The 26513-nt window shown below is 36.7% G+C and overlaps 2 protein-coding genes across 5 annotated transcripts; one reads left to right on the top strand and one right to left on the bottom strand.

The window, feature by feature from the left end:
• The first annotated feature begins 7344 nt into the window (after positions 1 to 7344).
• LOC103965572 (protein WVD2-like 5) lies at positions 7345 to 11758 on the top strand. 3 transcript variants are annotated; one of them, XM_048580483.1, is made up of 9 exons: positions 7345 to 7767; positions 8307 to 8583; positions 8673 to 8903; positions 9053 to 9093; positions 9290 to 9361; positions 9473 to 9569; positions 9670 to 9741; positions 9823 to 9933; positions 10845 to 11758. In XM_048580483.1, the coding sequence occupies exons 2-9, from the start codon at positions 8317 to 8319 to the stop codon at positions 11316 to 11318; spliced, it is 1365 nt and encodes a 454-aa protein (XP_048436440.1). In that variant the 5' UTR covers positions 7345 to 7767; positions 8307 to 8316; the 3' UTR covers positions 11319 to 11758. The 3 variants fall into 3 exon arrangements, with proteins under 3 accessions (XP_048436440.1, XP_048436441.1, XP_009376920.2); XM_048580484.1 differs by having other exon boundaries at positions 7347 to 7767; positions 8327 to 8583; positions 8673 to 8918; XM_009378645.3 differs by having other exon boundaries at positions 7347 to 7767; positions 8673 to 8918.
• A 3860-nt stretch (positions 11759 to 15618) lies between these two features.
• Positions 15619 to 19217, bottom strand: LOC103965573 (EIN3-binding F-box protein 1). Of its 2 annotated transcripts, none has more exons than XM_048580482.1 (2): positions 19037 to 19217; positions 15619 to 18373 (listed from the first exon to the last, which is right to left on the bottom strand). In XM_048580482.1, the coding sequence occupies exons 1-2, from the start codon at positions 19059 to 19061 to the stop codon at positions 16452 to 16454; spliced, it is 1947 nt and encodes a 648-aa protein (XP_048436439.1). In that variant the 5' UTR covers positions 19062 to 19217; the 3' UTR covers positions 15619 to 16451. The 2 variants fall into 2 exon arrangements, with proteins under 2 accessions (XP_048436439.1, XP_009376923.2); XM_009378648.2 differs by having other exon boundaries at positions 15619 to 18370.
• Positions 19218 to 26513: the final 7296 nt, after the last annotated feature.

Genomic DNA, 26513 nt, shown 5'->3' with positions numbered 1-26513 from the left:
TGTATTATATTGAATTAATGTATAAATGCTTGTATCGAAATGTATGTACTGAAATGTGTGTATCTAAATGTGTGCACCGAAATGTATTATAATGAATTTAATGCACCTAAATGAAGAAGACAAAGTATATCGAAATATATTGTAAAATAAAAATTAGTTTATCTAAATGTTTACAACAAAATATATTACGATGAATGAAATGAAAATGAAAATTATAATGAATAAAATTAATACATTAAAATTAGGAAGAAAAAGAGAAATATCAAAAATATCAAAAATATAATTAATAAATGAGGTGCTTAATGTATCTAGGAGCTAAAATTAGATTTTTGATCTTACTCATAGTTTTAATCTAAAAATCATCTTTACCAAGAATTAAAATGAAGTTTCCTAATAACTTTTTTGGCAACGGCGAGATAGGGAAGAGGATCCTCTCCTAAGCTTAGGATGGGGATCCTTCTGACTAGCCCATCTGGGCCATTCAAACTTAATCCAACGATTGCAATTACTATAACCTTTAAAGGGTCCCCTATTTGAAGCTGTTTGATTAAATTTGAACGGCATAGATGGGCTGGTCAAGAGGATCCCATTCTAAGCTCAGAAGAGGATCCTCTTCTGCCGAGATAGGGTTGTCAAATCTATTATGGATTTGACTACTTGATAAATAAATAAAACATATGAATTCGACTGTAATGCTTCTATGTATTTGTTATAATTATTATCTGAACGATCATATTGTAATTGTATTAAATATATATATATATATATATATATATATATATATTCCTATGAATTATATTTGACTTTTAAATAGTAACTGCATTAAATATGTGCTTTAACTTTGTATCATCCAATTTGAGGAGAAACAAGCTTTATATTTGTCGTAAAAATGTTCTCTTTAACTTTGCATATAAATAGGATATGTTACTAATAAGGGTAAATTATATTTTATCTTAAATATATATGCAATTACAATTTCATACAACATTTTTAAAATATTTCAAATTCATATAACTTTTATTATTTCATTTCGATTTCCTAGAATTGTTAGAAAATCTGTTATTACAGCTGTTATATGATGACGTGATAACATTAAGTTTCACATTTGTGCTGACGTGACTACCAACTTGTGCCACGTGACCACAACTAATAGAAATATTTAATTAATGATTTTTTTATATAATTAAAACCTTAATTAGAAAAGAAAATGAAATTCCCAATCCCTCCCGATTCCAACATCATCTCATAATGGCATCATCCCCGCCCAATTCCGACATTATGCAACACACACAGACCAAGCCTCTCAACGAGGATCAGGCCTTCAATGTGCTCGACACGATTTATGGGTCCGGCTTACGTGGTGTTCATCACCGATCTTGAGGGTTCGTCGATGGGCGCGGGAATCTGAATCGGACCCCAATTCGTCGAGAACGGCGCGAGCGAGATGAGATTCGTCAGCGTCCTCTGGGAGGTTCTCGCCGGTAACAACCTCGGATTCAATTCACCCCCTTTGTGGTTGCTGCTCGGCCCTTTACTCTTACTCTAGTGAAGAAACTCCTTCACTCCCATCCGGTATCTCAATTTGAACCCAAAAATTCAAAATCTTTTGAATTCCCAGATCTGCCGAGCGGAAGGGACGAAATGGGAGGCTCGCTGCATGAAGACGATTTGCTTGGGCCTGGAGAGCTTGCCGCCACGGGTGAGGCCCAACGGAATTGGGTCGTCGGGAATGGGTCTAACCAGTTCTTTGAGGATTCTCGAAGTCGGCATTTCAAGGTCCTAGAAGCTGCCGCTTGCCCTTTCCAGAACCTTATGCAATCCTTTAAACCCATTTGATCTTTCATTTAAATTTATTTTTTAATCTATGTGGACAAATTTCATTGCCATGTCAGCAAAAATATAGTTTATACATTTGTCACGTCATCACTTAATGGTTAAATTAACGGTTTAATTGACGGTTGTATGAAATTACAATACAAGTTTGTGCATGAGATTGAAACATTTTAAAGACGATATATAAGATTACAATTGCACCTAAACCTAAGGGCGTAAAATGAAATTTACTCAACTAATAATCTTTAACAGCACTATAGAGTATAAACTCAACCATATGATACTACTACATAGCGTAAAAGCATTTTCAAGAGAAGCTCTAATTTTATTAAATTAGCAAATGAATAGTATCAAAAAAAAATATTTTAACTGCTCAATTTAACTTTTTATCTCAACAACACTTTCTATTTCCACTTCAAACCCAACAAATTTTAAATATTTTATTATTAACAATTCAAACCCAGTTCAGGGCCAGCCCTAACGTAGTGTGGGCTGGACAACCGTCCGAGGCCCAAAAAAATTGGGGCCACCAAATTATTAGGATGATATATTCTTATGTGTTTTCATACAAGTTTATATTTATAAAATTTGGTTAAACTTGAAGTAGTGGTTTATGCTATTTAAAATTAATGAGGTTTTGGGTTCACAACATTATGTGTGTTTTTACTTTCCAATTTTTATGAATTTTTTTTCATAAGAGTAAATATTTATAAAATTTGGTCAAATAAACAAAAAAGTTAATCGAAAGTGGTATTTCATCTTGGTTACCTTCTTTCCATAAAAATAAATTTCTTTTTCCATGTTTCTAAATTATTGATTTTGAAGTGCTTTATTAAGTATAATTTTGTCGATGTTTTACGTGTGAAAATAAATAATTTTTCTTATATGAAGTTAGGGCATCGTTTTTAGCGTCACCCTGGGCCTCAAAAGACCAGCCCTGACCCAGCTTAGATAATAGCCTTTTCTCTCTTCCTTTTCTCTTTGCTCAAGGGTCCACCCTCGAGTTTTATTATTTATTTCAATAGCTAGCAAGTGAACAGTTGCTCTCTAAATTCAAAAAATGATTGTTCGCTTGGTATAATAGAGACTATTTTACAGTTTTACAACATCTCTTAAAGATGAATTTTTGAATTTGACTCTTTAAAATAAAGTTTTAGTTGTTTAGTACATCTCTTAGAAACATTCTAAGCTTACCAAATTTGGATTTAAGTTTAGATCTATTTTAAATCTCATTATTGAGTTTGAAACATATTATTGCTAGCCGATTGTGAGGTTAAGCCTACCTCCTTCCTCTTAGTGTGGATAATATCATTTGTTCCAAAAAAAAAATCTCATTTATTTTTAACACTTAAAGTTTGTGACAACCCGTCCCTACTTTTATGACTTTATTAAATTTTTAAGAGTGATTTGATGAAAATGCCCCTAGAGGCGAGGGTGTTGACCTTCGTTAACCAGCATATATTGAGACATACGAAATATTCTTTCAACATAATTGTGTAGTACCCGACAATACGAATGCTTAGGCTCAAGCGAAAGCAAATTCAAAATTACGTTTAAAATTGTATAGAACTACAAATCCGAAAAGTACTTTTGTAAAGATTACTATTTATTATTTTATATATTTCTCATAACTATTGCATTATTATTTTATTGTATTATTATTATAATATTAGTTGAGAAAGAGAGGGACAGATGAAAGGAGGAAGGAGAAGAGAGATAGGGGTGGACGGTTTGGCCAATCAAAAAAAAATAGGAGGGTAAATGGGCGGCCAATAGGGAAGAGAGAGGGAGTGAGGAACGAATCAGAGAAGAGAACAGGAGGGAAAGGAGAAAAGAAGAATAGGAGGGAACCCAAACTGGGTTGACCCGTTCCTTCCTCATTGGATCCGCCGACTTTCGCATTGATTTTCCGGCGTTTTTCTGACAATCCAAGGCTTGTCGCCACGTAGAAATCAATCGCCATCATCCCCTTGTTAGTTTACACCTAAGATTGTTGGTTTTTGGCCTCGTTTCACGAAGAACAGAAACGTCGGTTCTGGGGGTGCCACGGTTGAAATCCACCGATCGTGAAACCTACTTCGACCACTACCACCACCAAAACACTCATCTTGAAGCCTGGAACAAAGCCCAAACAATTGTAGGGGTGGTGGGGCACCGGAGGTGAAGGATCGAAGCCACCCATTTCTAGGGTTTCCTGTGGATCAAGGCAAAATTCAGGTGCTTCCCGACCGAATTGGACATCGGCCCAGGTATGAAAATTGTTCATTCTGACTTGTTCTACATGTCTGTTAAATTTAGTAATTTTTAGAAATAGTTGAATTTTTCGACGAGTCTGGATGGCCGGCTGCCGTGTGCGGCAGCGCGTGGGCTGAGGCAACCCTGACCTTCCTAGGCTAAATTTGATACCCCAATTCCATAGGCGAAGTCCGATCGATGAAATCTCATTGTTTGAACATAGTTTTGATAGAGACCTCCATTTGATCCTTATATGAATTGACGATCCGACCGTTAGATCGTCACCAAACCTTAATACACTATAGTACGTAATATTTAAGGACCATAGGACTAATGGATTAGGAATCCGACATACAGATCTTCCCGAATTGGATTTCTAAGTTTGTAAATCTAAACGTCGGTCGCCACTTAATTTTAGCGATTGGCAAAGATATGAACGTTGAATCGTTTTGAAACTTTAGGATGTTGTTCTAGAAACTTATTGAAACCCTTGGGAAGTTACAAATGAGAAATTTGAGCTACGAATCTTTCGAATCAAATTATGCAGGGTTGTGAACCCTACCGTCGACCTTCGTCGTCATTCTAGAATGTCCTTGGGGATGTGTTTTATGTAAGTTACATGTTCTATCAATAAGAATTCTGAGACATGATTTGGTATTTGTTCTAGACGACGATTGATCGTGATGCTTCGATATTCATGTTAGGGAGTTGTAGCGCGAACTTCAGGTGAGTGGGTCTTTTCCTTTTTATAGTGTGTGTGTATATATATATACACACACATGATTGATAGTTTCCATATATGCATTTGAAAAAGAATTTCTTACATCCGACTGGATTAGACTAAAGTTATAAAAATTAGCGAAATGATGGAATTTATGAAATATGCTACATCCTACGAGATGCACATGTATGCTTATAATCTTTGATGCCATAATTATATCTACAGCTATGAATGTTAGTACGTTGATTAGAACTATCAAATTACTGTGGCATGCTTATATTTATGTAGTTTGCTATCATTGCTACACTCTGGAGTTAGTGCTTCCTCAGGGTTAGGGCCAGTCTTTAATGTGTATGTTCACCTCCGCACCACACGCTTGCCTTGGATCCAAGTAGATGCCAATCTTGTCTAGTTGCATTAGGCAACTCCGACTCGTAGGTGACCACAAATAGCGCCGGTCTTCACATGATTGTAGCACTATAGCGTATATTATGATTACATCCAGTCCTGTCGTACAGGTTGCATTAGACAACTCCAACTCGTGTGCTAGCATAGATTGATAAGCATCAGTTCAGTCGTACAGGTTGCATTAGGCGACTCTGACTTGTGTGCTATTATAGATTGATTTAACACCTGATTTTACTTATAATATTGTTGAGATTTTGTGATTTTGGATGTCTTGCCCTTAGTTACGAGATATTGTGCCGTAATGAATTCTTGAGATTTTGCAAGCTACGGTAAGTATTTTTATACTATACGTAGTAAGTATATTTTGGAAATTATACTTGTTTTACGGTGAGGGGTTACAATGTTTTCAGAAAGGTTTTTATAAAACTTTATTTTCAGGCCCACTCACCTTTGTTTTTCGCCCCCTCCAGGTTTTAATAGCTAAGCTTTCTTATCTACGAAGATTCATAGCAAATCTTGCTATTGGAGATTACCTTCGATGGTATGATTCTCAATCCACTCTATTGTACTTTACTTATGCTTTAACATCACGTATGAAATGAGTTCATTCCCGCTCACAACGCATTCTTATATTTAGGCACTTTTAGGTTTAAATTATTCACATTTTCCACTACACTTTATGGCTTCATCAACTTCCAGATATCGAACAACACAACTCGATTTAAAGTCCAAGTGGGCATTCCGGATCGGGGTGTGTCAAAGTTGGCAAATTTGATGACTCCAATACTATTGTTTGTATGGTTGTATTGCCAAATTAAAATGAGAGATGCGTTATAAAATAAATCGTTTTACTATTTCCCCCCTCATATATTCTACCTAGAAAATAAATAGTATCGTTTGTTAATAAAAAGAAAAAGTATGACAAAGATGCAAATAAATAATAACAATGTATTTTGTTCCATATAGTGAAAATATTGATTTCCAAATATAGAAACCCTCAATTTGCAAACAATTGAATTAAAAAAAGAAGGAAATTAACCCCACCAGAAAACTAATTTAAATAATTGAAAGAGAAAAAAAAGTGAGAGTTACAGATTTGACATTTCCACCAGAGAAAGCAAAGTAAAAAATTATTGACCAAAATCAAAGTAAGAAATCAGAATTAATGCATTACTGCCTTCAAATTTCTAATTTATTGTTTGATTCAAACATGACTTGTATTTTAACAAATTAAAAAAAAACAAAATCAACTCAAATATAATTTTTTTTAATTACTAACGATATTACTTAAGCTAATGTAACATTCCAATTTTGCAAAAATTAAATTAAATTAATTAATCATAATCTAATTACTCCAAATTTCAAGTGTTTGCAATCAATAAACACATCTAATAGTAATGAGCTTGTAGTTCAGTAGGTTACAAATATTTGTGGTCTCAATTTTCATATTCCTCTCCCTAAACTACCACTTGTAAATGTATCTAAATAAAATAAAGTAAGAAGGAATTCCAAAGGTACCACCATCCTATAGATAGGCCTAAGTTGTCTAAAACCTCAAATGATGATAAAAAAAAAAAATGTTAATACTAGAATAGGCACTAGGATACATAATTTGCCCATCAAAATTTACAATATCCACACTTTATCGATGCTGGCGATTCGTCTTTGAAAAACAACAAACATCTTGTCTCTAAAAGAAATGTCCAACTAGTTAAGTGCATTCATTTTTGTACATTAGATTCATCGTGTATTGGTTACGAAACATAGATTGCCTATTAATATTGTCGATACGATAGTCGCACTTTATCAACAACGACAATTTATTTTGTAATAAATAACAAAAAATCTTGTATCCAGAAGAAATATCCAAGTACCCGATATCTTATGTTCGATTCCTTCTTCCCATGATGTCGCTCAAGTAAAACTAGAATGAAGATATCATTCCACATTCTAGAAGTAAAACTGAAATAAGTAACTGTAAAAAAGTTGGTGTGGAGGGTTTGTTACTTTGTTAGTGGGCAGTTAATACTTGCCCGAAAACCGTAAAACCGTATATCTTGAAAGTACGGTGACCGTATATACAGTGTATTAGGTTGGTGTAGACAGAGAGAGAGAGAGAGAGAGAGAGAGAGAGAGAAACCTGACCTGGATTTGGTGTTTTTAAAATCCGAAATCGTATTAAGCAAAAACGCCCCTTCATCCGAGTCGTAACTGAGTCGGCCCCGCGTCTCCACTCACTCACTCCGACTCGCTTTCATTATTTACTCACGTTTCATACGCTTCAGTCTTCACTCACAGACTCACTCACTCGTTCAAATTTCAAATCCACAAAATTTATTATTATTTCCGATGTCATTTTCTTTAAACCCCCAAAAAATGAAAGGGAATTATCAAAACTCCGACTTTTGAAGCCGAAAAAGATCTTCCCTTTTGGGTCCGGATCCTCCGATCCGCTTCCGCCGTCGTCTCTGCCGTACTCTCTTCACTCTCCGGCGCTCAGATCCTTGAAGCCGTCTCTGCGGTTGGGCCGGAGCTAATGGAGTTTTAGTTGTTGTTGTGCGCTTGTCGAGGTGAGTGGATACTCTTTCAGCTTGTTTTACAGTGGCAGTCCGTTTGGCTGCCGAGAAAATGTGATGAAATGGCAGGAAAATGTTGAATCTTGTGGTTTTTGTATTGATTTTGGCTTGAAGACTGAGTTCTGAGCTCTAGGGATAGCCAAATGTTGAATCTTGTGCCTTTTGTATTGATCGTTGATTTCCTTACTGGTTACTTGTTGCATGTTTGTGTCAGATCAGTGTAAAATTTAAAGATTTTTGCTCTGGAAATGTGGCTTGTGTTTTGTGCTTGATGTGGATTTTATTATATAATTTATTTATTTATTTTTCAGTTTTAAATCTCGGTGTATTTTTTATTAAATGAAGATTTTGATTGAACTAATTTCGGAATTTACTCCGAGGCAAGTATATCTGCACTCTGTTTGTTTGCTGAGAAACTGGAGGAAAATTAATTTAATTACAGTTCTTATTGGGCAATACCTTAACTTCAAGCCCGTATTCTATAGATAATAGTTTTGATGGGAATAATAATAAGATTGTTCTTAATTTTGTAGTTAGTGTGTCATGGATTCAGATAATTTGGCAGCCACCTACGGGCTTGAGGTGGCTCATCAAAATGGTGTTCATGGGCAAGCTGGTGTTGTTTCAGACGACATGAATGGGACCTTCAGCGAGAATGCTATGACGGAGACTGCAGCATCAAGTGGGAAAATTGGAAATGCTGATAAGGTGGATGACGGTGGGACTAATAGCTCATCTGTTTGGGAAGCTATAGAGGCCAATGTCAACCCTGAAAGTAATGGTTTGACTGTTGCTTTGACTATTGCTAAGGTAGGAAGTGTCGGATTTCGGCTGGCTGGTTTGAGTTAATTATACACGTCGACCTGATTTACAATTCCATCTGCATGTCTGTGTTGCAGGAAGATGAAGTGAAAGGTTCTACTCATTCAAAGCCCGCCAAAGTGCATAAAGGTCCAGGTAAGAGCAAGAATGAGAAGGCCCCTGGTCCCAAGAGTGTCTCCCCAAGTTTGATGAAGAAAAGCAAAGATGGAAATGGCACAGAGGCAAAAGCTTCTGTTTCAAATGGTTCAGCTGCTTCAAATTCACGCCCGAAACAGCCTAACAAAAATAGATCATTTATTGGGAGACAGGTTCAGTCATCCAATGTAAACGTCAATTTCACCTTCGGTTTCCTTTTTTGCAGCTTTTCCAATCTTTGGATACAACGTTTGTGTTGTTTTATTTTGATATCTTTGTTCTTGTTGATTATTTTGTCTAATCTTTTATTTGATTCCAACAGCAACCTGAAAAACTTGATGCAGAATTGTCTGAAGGCAGCGTGTGAGTAATGCTTGTGTTTATGTTCTATTTCCTTGTCTCTTCTTTATGCCTTAGGGGTTTATGTCTCTTATAGCTTATGTTTAGATTTTTCTCCCTAATTCTTGGAGACCATCTTGAGTTGAGATGTTTAATTTGGAAACTATCTCTATTGAATTGTTCGCTTGGCTATTTGTTAATTGTGATTTTTCTTTTACAGGGAGAAGGCGAAGCTGAAGCCTTTGAAAAAAGGCTCCCAGAATCAGGCTGAAGGAGAATCACAATCCTCTTTGTATCCTTAACCTTTTGAACATTTGTTGCCTACTAAATCTGCTGGTCTTCTTACATCATTTGTCTTTTGCCTTTTATTTTCGTTTTTCATTTATCCTTAACTGCATCTTAGAAGTCCAACAGAAGGAGATAAACAGCCTAGGGTTGGGACACTTCCGAAATATGGTTTCAGTTTTAGGTGCGATGAACGAGCTGAGAAAAGGAGAGAGGTTAGTTTTCTGCATTGCATCTTTCTGATTTTTTTTCGTATGCTGAGTCTTCCAACACTATCTATGTTATCGATGTAACGTTTACCATTACCTTGGGCAGTTCTATACTAAACTGGAGGAAAAGATACATGCAAAGGAGATGGAGAAGAATAATTTGCAAGCCAAGTCCGAGGTGGTATTCAATCAATGGTGGTCAACCGAAACCTGTGTGCGAATCCTGTTCTTATTATGAATGTTGTCTGTTCTTTTACAGGAAACTCTGGAAGCTGAGATTAGGATGCTCAGGAAGAAACTGACTTTTAAAGCAACTCCCATGCCAAGCTTCTATCAGGAGCCTCCACCTCCTAAAGTGGAGCTGAAGAAGGTATATCTTTTTCTTTCAAAATCACAAATGGCATGATGCATATTCTTTTGTTCATGCGTAATTTCCAGTTTTCTGGTGAATCTGATTTTGTGCTTGAGTTTGGAAAACTCTTTATTTTTTTTTTGTCATATATAGAAAGTGGTGGGGTGTGCAAGTACATTATTGACAGACTTCTAAATGGTGGTTAGTGTATAACTTTGGCCATGACCCTGTTGGACGCATTCTGGTTGCATTTCCAGTTTTCTTATAGTACAGTTGTCGTTAGGATGCCTTTGGTAGATCTTCCTATATAGTTCTGCTTATATTTCTTAGTTTAGTAGCATGTGCAACTGTTAACAACTGTTTATTTGGTAAAGTACTGGTCCTAAATTATTTTCCCATTCTTCAGTATTGTACGTTTAATTTTCCTTCAGGCCCGACAGCAAGAGAGTGCATCTTTTTTCACTTATACTTCTGAATTCATGCGCCTTTTTCATTTTTGGAAAATTGAACATGTTAATCAAGCCAATCCTTAAAGTTATCAATCACTTAATCAGACTCTCACAATCTTACCCCATTCAGTCAGTTGGAACAGTGGTAGTATCTGAGTTATTATTGACAAGTCCAGTACAGCTACCATGCTCCGTTTGATTGGAAAGGAGGCACGGCAGACGTAATATTTTGATGCTGCGAACAACTGTTTTACCCAAAATTGCACTGAGCATTACAGTTCATACTTTGTTAGTCTACCGAAAGCTTATAAAAAATTGGTGTCAAGTTTCTTGACTAATATGTAGTCTAAAGATGTATTCCTACTATGATTAGTTAAGTTGGAACTGCATCGTGATAATCGTGCTTCACTGTACTTAGCTGTTACTTGACAGCAGTGCACCGCTATATTTTGGCCTTGATGTCTAGTGCAATTGATGCAGATACCAACTACAAGAGCCAAGTCTCCCAAGCTCAGTCGTAGGAAGAGCTTACCTCCTGCAGTTTCTGAAGCACATGGTAATACCAATGGTCGATCTAGCAGGCTTAGTCTGGATGAGAAAGTACCTCAGAACACTGCTAAAGGGCCCTCTCCTGTGCATCCAAAGAAGCCACAACGGAAGTCTCTTCCTAGACTCCCGTCTGAGAAGACCACTTTACCAAATGTGGTGAATGAGCCAAAAACGACTTCTAAGGCAGTAAATGAGGAAAAGACCAACTTAATTGCTGCAATGATTGAGGAGAATGCCACCGTGCCCACTGCAGAAAGTGAAGCTGGATCTCACACCCAAGAGCAGGAGGCAGCAGTTCCCAAGGCCGAGGTAAACAAAGAGCAGTCCCATACAGATGATGAGACAGCGGATGAAGACCAACACCAGCCCGTCTATGTTCAAGAACCTATAACCTCGGAGCATTGAGCAGAAAGCATGGACAAAACTGGACGCACAGAGAGAGCTCCATCAAAAGACACCGTTTATGAAAATAAGAAAGGTAATAGACCTGAATCAATTCAACGACGAAGGCATGAAGAATTTTGCATTATGGTTTGTGATGTCTGTCTTGTCCGTAGTCAGCAGCATGGTTGTTTTGTGTGCTTGCTTTCAAGGTTGCTGGTCATTGTCATCGGAATTCTGAATTCCAGTTTTCCGCACCGTATGTAACTATTTGCAGGGTTGTTTTTCTAATTTATATGTTTAAGCATATGCATTAGTTGCCAGATAATTGGGAAGACTTGGGGAAAATTTTGGAAAAACTTTTGTTAGATATATATAGTTGGTGCTTGGAAAATATATATGTTAAGCTGGTTCTGTTGAACAATTGGGAATTGTGAATCAATCAAGGCTGATTTTGTGTTGTAGATTTTCCCGGTTGCTTCGATGTCTTGAACTTTACTGCTTTCTGTATTGTACTTCAACTCCACGGAAAATTTACAAAGGTGTCTTGCTGGTTCAACATTTTTCTTGGTTGAGAAGTGTATCGAAAGGGGGAGAGGAGGTTCTGGGAAGGAAAACTACTTTTAACTCCTTAAGGACCTAGTTTTGAGCGAGATAAACCCAGGCTGCTTGGTTCTGCATCTTCAGCCACAACTGGTTATACTGTAGGGACAAAAAGCAACTTTCTGTTTTCAAAATTTGTTTGATTTTTAGTTTTAATTTTTTAATTTTTGGGTTTTCAAAAAAATTGAAAGTAGTTATCAAACAAGATTGTACTTGAAAAGGTGAAAACAAAACAAAAAACTAAAAAAGAATGATTATCAAGCGACCTTAATTATACAAAACCTACATAAAACTTAATTTTGTAATTAACAATGGTTGCGTTATTATTCCAATTTAGTGAAAGCCTGTGTTTGGTACCCTGATAAGGATTGTGGACTAGACTCGATGTTGGATGTTTGAGTGTAGTCCCAAATAACCAAGCCGTTTGAATGTCATTTTGACCCAACATGCATTCCAAATCATGTTTTGGTGTCTCACTTTACTATATGTTGTTGACTCTAAGAACTACTAAGCCTGTGTAGTGCGCAGGTTCAGTAACTAATAAGCTAACTACGTCCTTAGGTTATGTGCGGGGCGTGCCAACTTGATGGTTGAGCTCGGCCGGAAAGTAAAATATGCTGATGTCGTGTTGAGCACGCTGCTGACTTCTCGATCTTGCAACTGCGGCCGAGGAAGGAACACATCTCGATCTTTGGGCTTTAGAGCCTAAAGACAAGGCTACTAGTCTTGTGAAGTTCACAGATCGTCGGGGCCCGGTTTGGTTACAGTGATTATATTCGTAAGTGTATAAGCACGCCGAATTGACACCAAACTATACGGACACAAATACTCAAATGGCACCAAACTATACGTCCTTAGGTTATGTGCGGGGCGTGCCAACTAGATGGCTGAGCTCGGCCGAAAAGTAAAATATGCTGATGTCGTGTTGAGCGCGCTACTGACTTCTCGATCTTGTGACTGCGGCTAAGGAAGGAACACATCTCGATCTTTGGGTTTTAGAGCCTAAAGACAAGGTTACTAGTCTTGTGAAGTTCACGGATCGTCGGGGCCCTGTTTGGTTACAGTGATTATATTCGTAAGTGTATAAGCACGCCGAACTGGCACCAAACTATACGGACACAAATACTCAAATGAGATAAATGTCTTGATGGTAAACGTGGTTCAGCCGTTAGAATGTTGAACTCTAAAACGTACTTGTGAATACCCAATCATAAAACAAACTCGGTGTTCAATGTGCCGAGCCTAGTAACTTGTAACACCTCACTTCGTGCGAAAAGGCTGATGAGATGACCTCTACCAACAAGGACTCGAGAATCCTTGTTGACCGAGACTTGGATAATAATCAGTCGGCCTCGAAGCAGTGCTGTCTATCCAAACTGAAGGTGCTTGATTCTACGGCTCCAGTGCTGTTTATCCAAACTGAAGATGTTGCCGGTTGCCTTCACAGTGCTATTTATCCAAAATGAAGATGTGTTGGCGGGAAGAAGGGGGAAGAAAGGGGAAGAAGATAAAATCTCAAGGTTGTTAAGAAGCTTTGCGCGGGGCAATTTGTGTATTGAATTGGAGGGGCTTTCAATGATGCACTCCCTTCTCTATTTATAGCAGCGAATCCCCTCATGGTCGAACTAGAAATGGACTAGGATTAGAACTCCTCAACCCAATTCGATTAGGTTTTAGCCAATCCTAATTCCCATAGGATTTTGAACTAAGCTCTTTAACAAACCAGATTCATCCCCTAATTCTCAGCAGCCTTAGCCTTAAAACTCCTTGTTGTACTAGGATTCGACTCACTCTTATCTAAACCAAACGTGTTCGTAATAGGATTCGGTCAACCTTGACTAGACGATCCATAACAAGATTCTAGATGAATGCTACTAGGCCGAGAATGACTCAAAGCTCGGCCCAAAATAATATTTTGGGTCCAAACAGTTGTTAAGCCCATTAAGTTCTTTCGTTAAAGATGCTAATGTGGCATCCTAATGATCCAATGTGTTGCATATAATTTAGGGCATAAGTTGGGTCAAAATAACTCTACGGGGCAAAGTGGGACTCCAAAACACTTTAAGGAGTAACACGGTAACTAAGCCTAAATATTTGCTACATTTAACCAGGGGTAAAAAAATAAATCTCGGTCCATTTCCGCTGTCTTGAGTTGGATAAAAGTTGATACACAGCAACAACTCCAGCTGCATTGACAGAGTCTAATTCAACCAAATGCAGAAATTCTTCTACTTGATTAACTTTTTTGCATTTCTTCTGTTTTTCCTTGATATGTAGTGATTCCCTCACACCTTTTGGGTCGAATAGAATAAAGGAGAATCAAAAGCTATAAACAGGAATATCGGTGTGTACAACGAGAATAGGTGTGCGTAAATCATTTCTCTATAAATTTCCTAAACCCACGTAAAGGAAAATACTCGGCTTACGAGGAGTTATTTCTCTTTGCAAACAAATCACGATTTCATGATTATATATAAATAGCCAATCAGTGATGTTTCAGAGGCACAAACAATCTTGTAGTGGGTAATCTGTTTGTCACCACTTTTCTTGAATAAGTTTGATGTCAATGTGAACAGGACAAAACATCGATCATCGAGACGAGTAATTGGGGCAACCCACCACAATTGAGGCAAATGTGGAACCACCATATATGTTTATTTGGTCAAGCCCACCATCATCCAGACATACAAATCTTATTTAAATATCTTATTCTATCTTGCATTTCAAGCCAACCCTAACAGGGCCCTACCATTAACTGTGGGACTATTTGATAACTATTTCGTTCTTAATTTGTACTTTTCACTTTTCACTTTTTTGAATACTTAAAACTAAAATTTTGTTCAGTAACTACTTTCATTTTTTCTACTTAGTACTACGGTCTAGTGGTATTCCTTTTTACTTGTAAGTGAAAAATCTTAGATTCGATTCACACCAAAAGCGAATAGGTGTCATATTATTATGGCTAACTCAGTGTGAGGCTTATCACACTTCTCCACCCTCTTAGTATAGATAATATTATTTGTTCCAAAAAAAAAAAAATTTACTTTCAGTTCTGAAAAAAAATGAAAACGGGGAAACAATAATAAGAAAACTCAAAGGCAAAATTTTGAAAACTCACGGAGGAAATTTTTAGTTTTCGTTTTATTTAATTTATTTTTTAACTATAAATAATTACCAAATAAAATTTTAGTTTTAAGTTTTCAAAAAATTGAAAATAAAATAATTATCAAACGGTCGCCGCTGCGATAGTAACTTTCGCACGCCATTTTATGTCCTCCACTATTACCTTCGACTTTCTAATGTTTTGGAAAAAATAACTCATCAAAGGAGAATTAAAGGGAGAGTGCCGAAGGGGGAAATGGGAGTGGGAATACAAACAAACGCTTAATTGAAAGGACTTTCTGCCGTAGATAAGCCTTGTTGAAATATCTGATGAACGTGCCAGGAAGCGAGCTGACATGGTTTGTCACTTGGGAAACAGCTTCCGCATTACCAACAATTGCTTACATCCATGACTTCACATAGTCGTTCTCGACTAGTGTTTTAATCTCAACCCTTGATATCAAATCTAACAAACTACCAAATGATTTAATCTCAACATTTGATATCAAATCCGACGGACTATTATGTGTTTTAATCTCAACTTTTAACATCAAATTCAGTAAACGGGACTCTCTATTCACAAGGAAATTTACTAAGCATATGCGAAATCGAAAACACATTAAAAACACAACTGAATTTTATTTCATATCATAAGAAGCATACATCGCAAAGGGTGCCTCAACTGAATTTTATTTCACCAACAATATTAAGAAGTTGCAGAGCACATTCCATGAACAAATGGTGCCTCAAAAACAGGGGCTTGGAGAAAAAACAAATCTTTTCCCCGAAAGGAAAAGGATTGTCGAGGCAGACGCATAACAATGCCGCCAAGGCCGAAGCCCCCAAACACAAGGACACCACACATTCGGAACTGCCAAAAGCAACCGGATTACATGACTTTTGACAAATCGTTGACCTCGGAACTCTGATCCCACCCTCTGAGGAAAACATACGACCCAACCATCACGTACGGCATACAAGTAAAAAAACGTGAGCGACTCGGTAAAACCAACACTGGACTGACTTAGAACTAGAACTAGGTGTAGGAATCCTAAAAGAGCTTGGCCTAAGCATTGGACATAGCCAAGCAAAAAGTCAAGGCTTCCTGCACCTAGCAATACAAACCAGAACTACTGGAAACTGGAAGGGCAACCTAGATCAAGCACCCCAAAGCAGTTTGCTCAGGGATATATACGGCACAAGTACCTGGAACAGATCTCCAATGATAGGAAACCTGCAAAAAAATGGTAAATGGCCATTTTTCCCTGGTAAAAAGGGAACCGGGGCACTTGACGACTAAAGACCCATAGCTGATGGACCCAAAAACTAAATGAACTGTGGCTACTCACAAAAGCTGACTATGATTTGTGGACTTCCCGACTATTTCAATCCCGATCACTGTGGTTGACGATTCTGATTCTGAAATGAACAATTACCAGTTTCTTCCCCAGCCTATGAAAGGATATCACAACGCCACAGCTGCTCCACAAGCCGGTCAACAGTGCTGCTGCTGATTGCGTTGCAATGCTGAAGATTCAAACCATGAAGGGTCTGACCCATTTTCACCAAGGCAGGCAAACTCTTGTCGGATACTAAAGGGCACCCAGATATGGAGAGGATCTGCAGATTTAGCTGGTCTGCATGCCCTAGGGATGCAATTCCAAAATCGGTGATTGCACACCTTGAGACGTCAAGATCACTAAGCAATGTGCAGTTCCCTGCAATAGCTGCCAAGCCCGCATCGCTGACCATTCTACAGCCTTCAAGGTTTAGGACTTCCAGAGTCCAACCATGTAGGCCAGCCATGGATGAAACCACTTTGTCTGTTAGATTCACACAACCACTGAGATTAACCTTTACCAGGCCAGCCTCACAGTTCTCAACCAGTGGGAGAAACCCAACATCTGTTATACTCTCAAGACCACTGAAGTCTACATGCTGCAATTGAGGGCAAAGTTTACCCAAAAGGGCCAGGCCAACGTTCCCAAATCCGGGGCAGCTACGAATCGACAATGATCGAAGAGATTGGCATGGAGACACCGCAGGTGATCCAAAGTTTAGATCTTTCAATCCCAGGCAGGAAACAAAAGCCACAGACTTCAATTTTGAACCACCAGTTGACAGAGCACCAAAAAGCCCAAATTGGGTGATCCTGTGGCACTCCTCCAAATGAAGGCTCTCAAGAGATCCTGCTGCTTTGCAAAACGATACCAACCCACTGTCAGATACGAATAGACATTTGCGAAGGCAAAACTGTTTCAAGTCCGGGCAACCTTTTCCTACTGCTTCAAGACCTGTATCTGTAACACCTTGACAGGATGTAACAGTGAAGGACTTCAACTTCTGCAGTCCCTGACCATTGCCCATGACCCAGAAACCCCTCTCTGTCACGTTCGAGAGGCTGGTAAGGACAAGATCCGTAACAGCCTTGCCATAGTGTCCAATAACAGCAAGAGACACATCAGAGATGGTCAAAGCCTGAAGCTTCACCTTTGTCAGGACACAAGAGGTCGAAGATAGCAAACTAGCAATTCCCTGATCCCCAACAAGATTGCAATTCTTGATTGAAATGGATCTGAGATTGGGGCAGCACTGGCCAATTGCTTGAAGACTTCCGTTTCCAATGTTGGAACAAGACTCAAGTGATACGTCAGTCAAATTAGGACACTTCTTGGCAATTGCAATCAAACCCTTATCAGATATTGCAGGACACCGGGAGAGGTCAAGCTTCTCTAACAGATGACAGCGGTTAGCAATCTCGCACAAGCCCTCATCTCCAATAGAGGACATGTTCCACAAAGAAAGAACCCTCAGAGAAGGACAGCCATGGGATATTGCCTTAAGGCCAAGGTTTGTCACCCCACGAACAGAATTGTTTCCACGGATCATAAGCTTTCCCAGTCCACCACGACTAGCAGTTCCAACAGCAATTGCAGCAAGTCTAACATCTGTTGCCTTCTTTCCTTCCAAGCTCCTGGAAAGATATCCACAACCCTCAACTTCCTGATCTTCAGCCTTATTTCCAGAGACCTCATCCTGAGACTTGAAAGATTGGTTGGTTGTGTTGCTGCTGAATTCGTCCCTATCAATATTACTTAAAACATTAAGCCACCGCTTGGAAACGCATGCACATGCACTCCTTTCCTCACCTCCAGGAATCCGTTTAAAGATTTCAAAGAGGCACTCATCTGGTAGAACATTTATAGACACCTCCTTCTTCTCAAAATATCCTCCGCTAAAAATGAAGGGGGCACTGATGCGAGACCTCTTGCGAGGAGGAAATAGGACATCAGCATGATGTCCAAGAGACAACAAGAGGCCAGCTTCTTTAAGGTTTGTGTATATTCCCCCGGGGCAAAAATCGTCTTTACCTGCTAACCAATAACACAATATTAAAATCCACAACATGTTACAAATCCCTCTCTAAGGCAACATAACAAATTAATGAAGATCTAATCAAATAAACATGTTCAGCTGAAATAAAACGTTCATCCAGAAACATTAGAAGAAAAAAAAATTCCAAATTGAATTCAAAATTAGACTTTCAACCGAGATCTAAGATAAATTTGGGTCAGACAGGTCCCTAACTATTTGAAGACAGATCATAATCTACCCATATTAGTAAAATTCACATCAGATCCATGATCGGTTAATTAATCCTCATCTAATTTCAGAAAGCAATTAATTCACCCAAAAAAGAAAAAAAAAATACAATAACCCCAAAATTGAATACATGAACCAAAAGGCTGATCAGATCTTAGGGTTTCAAATCCAAAACTATTTCATCTAAGCCCCCTAAATTATATTCTAAATCCAAAATATTATTAAAAAATGAAACTAAAATCAACAAAATTCACAAAAACAAGAAAACCCAACAGATCAACATGCTAGCTCATCAAAATTCCAAATATCCCATCTCTGATGTACAAATTTAACAGTAAACATCATTCAAATCACAAATTCCAAACAAGCGGACAATTATTTAAGCCCAAAAACAATAAATTCAACAAAAATACATAAAAAATCTCAAGACTTACCGGAGAAACCAAGTAGCTTTGACATGGGTGCAACTCAGAAACCTCCGGGAGCCCGAAAGTGCAAAGCTTTCCGCCAAAAAACCCTCGAAAGAGAGCAAAAAAGAGAGACCCAGAAACGATTAAGGCTGCAACAACGATCAGTAAAGGTTGAAGGCACTGATGCATGAGAGGTTGGAGCTATACGGACATGGAAACCCTATCAGGTAGGGCAAAAAAGGAGAGATGGAGGAGAGGGAAAGAGAGGAAGCTGAGAGTAATGAAGAATGGAACTCGTCTGATAGGAGATTTATTGTGAGTGATGGGGCTCGGTACGTGACACTACACGCAAGATTAACTCACATGCAATGCATTTGGGCTCTGAAAGTAGGTTTCTTTGTAATATTCTCCCACCCACCCAATCAATACCACACAAACCGCAACCTGCCTTTTTCCCCTTTGGTATTTGCTTGGGAGGGTTTGCGTAGTTGGGGTGTTTGGGATTTGGATCCCATCCGGATCCAAATTGTGGGATCTTAAGAATTCTTACATTTTAATCATTCATCATGCATCGTATGGTTATAAATTATTTGAATTTTTATTTAAAATTAAACACAAATAGTACCTGACGAAAAATAACCGTTCGATGTACGATGAACGGTTAAGATGTGAGGATTCTTAGGATCCCCACAAAGTGGATCCTGAGAGGATCCTCTTCCGGGGTCTTTGGACACAAGGTTAGGTTTCAAGATGATGTTATCAACACATCCCTTTTTACTTTCTACACACTTTTTGTTTGTTCATATCATTTGATTTAATTCATTTCATATGAGGTTCGAAGATTAAGAAAAGATGTGTGAGAGAACACTCCTTGTTGGAATAAGATTAATGTGAAAACTCTTTGGATTGCTTCCTGGAGCGTAAGAATATTGCTAAGAATGCTATTGCAATGTACGGAGGAAAATGGAGAATGAGATAGTATTTTATATAAGAAGTTTTAACAAAAAACTTACGGTAGAGTTCAGTTTAATGAAAAATCATATTTTTACACTAAAAAGTCAATCCTGGTACTATTCACTTTATCCTTTATTTTGTCATTATCATTAAAACTCAAAGTTTTCAAGCTTTTTTATTAGTTTTTCTTTTTATTATAAGATAAAGTTTACTTGATTGTCTATTATGTTAGATTTAGTCCACGATAGGAGATTTCTTATTTATTATTTATTTTGCGAAGCAATGTATGCAGTTCGATTTTGTACGGGTACACAAAAATTGGATTCGTTTCGGACTTTAGTGCTCAGAGTCCAGGGATCAATTCATCTGGATCGCATAAATTGAATTTAATTGTTCCCATTAACTTATTTTCCTGGCCCATCACACAAAATTAACGACTTTGATTTCTTTTACACATCAATCAGTAATCTAGATGATTTGATCTTTAGACTGTAAACACTAAGGTTCGAAATGGATCCAATTCATATACATCCTCTTATATTATATTTGCTCCTTTTTTACCTATTGGGATAGAGGTCGATGCGGTACGATATTTTGCGGTTTAATTTTTATTTATGTTAGATTTTCAACCTTTTACTTATTTTTAGAGGCCGTCGTTAGGGCTCCTTTTTACAATGCACAGAAAACCTTGAAAGGTTGCGGTATGCAGAGAGAGAGAGAGAGAGAGAGAGAGAGGGATGACATGTACGGATTACCTCTCAGCTTTCATTCTTTCTTTAGCTCTACTTTTCTCTACAATGTTTGATATTTATACATTTTTTTTACTTCTCATATATAATTTATTAATTTTTGTCATTTGATCATTTTTAATTCAGTTGATTCCACAACCAGAAATTAAGAAAGTGTATAAGAAGTGAAAAAAAAGTGCATGGATAACACATCACTTTCACTATAGGATCCTATTTTTTTACCCAATTTGAACTTGTTGCTTCCCAAGTCAAATGTTTTCATTTGTAAATTCTGTATTCCATAATGCATAAAGAAAAGCTTACGAAATTTTTTTTCAATGGTACATAATATTAAATAGTACAACAAAGGAATTGTCGAGAATAAAAATATAAGATTTAATCATCATAAAAGTAAATCTAACAACTAAAATACTAACGAGACACTCAAATCTTCTAATGATTCTCTTCATTTCCTTTTTCCTTGCAAGAAAAGACTAAAGTTTAGTATTTTTTCCTCCATCTCATGTCACAAGAATAAATGCTATTAACATTTTATAATGTTTGTTTCAAGGGGAATTACAAGAGGATCAAATTCGACAAGCATGAGTGATGAATCAGAGCAACTGCGAATCCAAGTCGATCATTATAAATAAAAATAGGACTCGTGAATCTGCCATTTCTCCATAAATCCCAATACCACATTCCCCATAAAAATCACGAGTGTGATTCTTGACTTTATATGATCCTCATTCATGCTTTGATTTTTAAAATGTCATTCAACGGAGGAATTCTAAAGTCTGATTTCCGAACCAACTCATTCAGACCGTCCAAGGAACAAAAAGAATTAACCTACTTTATATCTTGATTTGTCATGCTAATCCTACTCCACTTTAGTCTCACCTTCTCTCTCACAACAAATGTGATCTAGTTTTGCTATGCAAAAACTTCTCCGTTTAATGCTCGGATAACCATTTCACTCTCATTGCCCTCATGTTCATTTAAAAAGAAGATGATATCTTTTTCTCATTTGACCTAAATAATAATGTCAATGTGTGTGATGTATTAACCTTTTGTATTATCCATATTTTTTCCTCTTACTTTAATTACATAGCATAACATTTGTGACTTAAAGCAAACCCTAGGGAAATTGGCACAAGGTTCTAAGGGTGTTAGTTGGATGGCAAGCAGGTGCCTAGCGCTTAGGCTAGATCTAGGTGGTTTTTCTTAATCTTAAGTAAACTTATTATACAATAAATAAATGTCTACTTATAATTAAAATGAAATACATAATTGTATTGTGCTACATAAATTGCAAAATAGAATGACATATAGATTATAAAATATGACATATTGAAAACATGGGGAACAAGCATATAGTGAATATTTATCAAAGTATACAATTTATTGAAAAAATAAAATGAAAAATGAAAGTTATCTATCTTCTATATAAGTGAGAGTTACAACTTAGGCGGATCTAGGTGGATGCTTAGGTAGGTCTAGGTGCCATTATAAATTTTCAAACGCTTAAGGAATTAATTAAGGTAGTGGCCAGCCACGAGACCTTTGCGGCAGTGGACGGAGATTTTTAAAACACTGATTTTGCATCATTGTTTTCTTGAGATACATCCACTTGTATTAATTAAAGAATTAAGTCCTATGTATGGAGTCCCATGATACCTACAAGAACACTTTAATATTACTCTCTCTGTCTGTCTCGATTCTTAAGCAATTTGAAATTGGTGCATCATATGCATGTGTACCTCCTATGTTTGACCGTTTTCCAATTCATCGAAGGCTTTTGTGCACATCTTTCATTCTTTGAATCCTTGCTTTTGAGGCTAATTAATCACAGTTTTTTAATCCCAATCAAGTTTATAATTAAGCAACGAAATCTAGTGGCTTGAATTATAATAAGAGTAATGTTATTTATATCATGTTTTTATACTATATTTCTACACAATCTTAGGTGACATCTGATGTGGATAGTCATATCATTTGAAAAATTTGCAAAACCCAAGGAAATGAAGGAGAAAGGCTCATTGTATACCACAATCATCATTTAGTTTACTAGTTTTTCTTAATTATTAGTTTATTAAATAATGAATTAAATTTAAAAATCTGATTAATTCAAATGATGTGGTTGTCCACATTAAATGCAACCTAAGATGGTATGAAAATGTGGTACAAAAATATAGTATGAATAACATTACTCATTCGTTAATTAAAACGTCGGAAAGTATACAAAAATCCACTACAGACATGCTGTCACGTTGATGATAAATTAAGGTTTCTGTCTTATTGAGACTAGTAAAAATCCTTATTCCTTGTTGGAACTAGCAGTGTGCTATGTTATGTGAATGTTTGTGTTGTTTGCTCTTTATATCTGCATATTTGAAGTTATTCTTCAATAATATGCAAAAGGGCCGAGGCTGCGTTTTAATCCGACTGCACCTACAATTCCAACACGCAAGAACTTGGATTGGAAGGTTTTTCAACTGCGGCGGCGAAACCGCAAATGTCCCCGATATTTCATGTTGTCTTAGTCAGAAGTCGTACGAGACCCATTCCAGTCAAAATTTCAGAGGCACAAGCATTATGATGCTTAATTTGCATAAATATACAAAATCTAGCAACTTTTAATACAGGTTCAGATCATCCAGCTAAACCTAATTAATTAGCATGCAACATCTCTGGCTGGCTTAGTGGGTCTATCAATATATAATTAAGAATTATGTTTTGCATTTGCTAGGAGGATGGATTTTGGATCGTCTCAGTCAACAAAATCCATATTCCAAGATTCTCTGAAATATGTTTTTTCCAGCTAAATATTAATTTAAGTTGTAGGTAGGGACTTCTCATGGAAAAAGAAGAAGAAATCTCATGACATCCCCTAATAAACCTAAAAGATTTGTTTTTTATTTTATTTTGAGGGATCATGCTGGTCAACTTATTCTTGATTTCTGTTTTTATCGTCTACATGCGTATCTCAAGTGTACATTTAAGGGCTCGTTTCATTCGAGAGTAATTCATCTTCTATTTTCAACCTCATCAAAATTTCTTTATTTCTTGCATCAACATGTTTTGAATCTAATGAATTATCCAATCTAATTTATTCCTAGACCACATGTGCCAATTATACTTTGACCGATTAGAATTTGAACATAAAACATCTTACTATTTTTTGCCCTTCCTTTTCCGATTAACATGTTGACGATTTTCATATCCATATTTAGTTTATCCTTAAAGTTACCATATAAACAACCCATTCCCCATTTCCTTATCTTATATTAAAAAAATAAATAACAAAAACATTTTGTCAGCTAATAATGCAACTGTATCTAGGAAGGTATAAAAATCAAATACAGTGTGGAGTTGAAATATTCAAATTAGGATTTAAATCTTAACAGACTTTACAACAAAGGTTTAAATTTTAATTTTTTTTTTATGACAAAAGCTATCTTCTCACCACCGTCTCACCATGAGGACAATTAATTAATTTTTTTTCAATAATTAATCTGAAGCATTTTGTTCATGCACCTCAATTATTGGCCCGGCGGGCCCATCTTTATCTTTATATAGGTCAAATGGAGATGGTTTACATCCATTTTCAATGTTGGAAGGAGTGGGACAAAACATGGTGCCTGAATGTCAATGTCTACTGTGTAGTATGAAGACAAACGGAGTGAATAAACGCGGAGGAATACACATATAAAATGGGTTCCTTATCACGTGATTTTTTGGCAAAATAATGTATTGGTTGTTATAAATAGGTAAAACTTAGATGGATAATTTTTCTAAAGCTAGGTACGAAGCAAATGTAAAATATCACACTATAATTTTAGTAGTTATAACACAAAAAAGATGACAAATAAAGAGAGGGAGGGATATTGATATTATTTCTCTTGTTTTCTTTTGCAGTGTATTTGATAACAAACGGAATGTTCTATTTATAGATAGACTCCAATAACTACAACCATCCACAAAATAATGATGATACTTTTGAAAGTATTAAACATTATTCCTAAGTCTTGTTCGCTTTGAGTGGGCAATCATTTATCCATCAACCCATCAATTTTACAACTCCCCCTTGGATGCCCACATATCAACATCAGTTGTCTCGTTAAAACCTTGCTTGGAAAAACCCAATGGGAAAAAACCATAACGAAGGAAAAAGAGTATAACTTTACATGGATTGTTGATATAGTGTTAAATATGCTTATGTTGCCTCGTTAAAACCTTGATAGGAAAAACCCAGTGGGAAAAATCCTAGTCGAAGGAAAAAGAGTACAACAAGAATGTATCATGGATGCTTCCCTTGATATTTATCTCCCTCTGATTCCGCATTCTTCAAATTTAGCTTATTGATAAGTCGACGTAATCTGATACTTTGTACTAACTTCTTAAACGTGCACTTTAGTAGAGATTTGGTGAACATATCTGCCAGATTTTCATTGGAACGGATTTATCTGACTTCAATAACTTTAGTCTTCTGAAGCTCATGTGCACCGAAATTTTTTGGAGATATGTGTTTAGTTTTATCGCCCTTAATAAATCATTCCTTCATTTGGATAACACAGGTTACATTATCTTCATGGATGACAGTTGGATTGTCTGTCTTCAAAGGTAGACCACATGAATTCTGAATATGATGGATCATTAATCTTAACCAGGAACATTCACGACTTGGTTCATGTAAAACAAGTATTTCTGAGTGATTTGAAGATGTTGCAACTAATGTTTGCTTTGTTGAGCGCCATGAGATTGATGTATCTCCATTAGTGAACACATATCCAGTTTGTGAGCTAACTTTGTGCGGATCAGAGAAGAAACCAATATCTGCATGTCTAGCAAGGATTTAGTCATTTGTGGATTTTCCTGAGTAGAAGAGACTCATGTTTGTTGTCCCACGAAGGTATTGCAAAACATCATTAACTCATTTCCAATAACGAATTGTTGGAGCAAAACTATACCTTGCTAACAAGTTAATTGAAAAAGTTATATCTGGTATAATACATTGCGCTAAATATAATAAAGCACCTATTGTACTCAGATATAGTACTTCTGGACCAAAGACTATTTCATCATCTTATTTTGGACGGAATGGATCTTTCTTAATATCCAAAGAACGAACAACCATTGGCATGCTGAGTGGATAAGCATTGTCCATGCCAAATCGCTTCAGGATTTTTTCAATGTAAGCTGATTGGTGGACCAAAATTCCATCAGCACAATGCTCGATCTGCAGGCCGAGACAATATTTTGTTTTCCCGAGGTTTTTCATTTCAAATTCGTTTTTCAAATATTCAGCAGTTTTATTGAGCTCTTTAAGAGTTACAACTAGGTTCATATCATCAACATATACTACTACTATAGCAAATCCAGAATTGGATTTCTTAATGAACACATAAGGGCAAATGACATTGTTGATATATCCTTCTTTGATCAAATATTCATTGAGACAATTATACCACATTCGTCCAGATTGTTTTAGCCCATACAATGATCGTCTTAATTTGATTGAGAGCATACCTCATGGTTTGTTAGTTGTTTTAGGCAACTTAAGTCTTTTTAGGACCTTCATATATATGTTAGTATCTAATTCTCTATATAGATACGCAGTGATGATATCCATAAGTCGCATGTCAAGCTTTTCTAAAACCATTAAACTTATTAAGTAACGGAACGTAATTGTGTCTGCTGCAGGAGAATATGTCTCCTTATAATCAATTCCAGGTCTTTGTGAAAAGTCTTGTGCAACAAGTCGTGCTTTATATCTTGCTATCTCGTTTTTCTCATTGCGTTTTCTTGTGAATACCCAT

Source organism: the organism of the source record quoted next, unplaced genomic scaffold (assembly GCF_019419815.1).
Source record: "Pyrus x bretschneideri cultivar Hongxiangsu unplaced genomic scaffold, Pyrus_bretschneideri_v1 Contig15, whole genome shotgun sequence".
NCBI lineage: Eukaryota > Viridiplantae > Streptophyta > Magnoliopsida > Rosales > Rosaceae > Pyrus > Pyrus x bretschneideri.
This window is presented reverse-complemented; position numbering and strand designations above follow the sequence as displayed.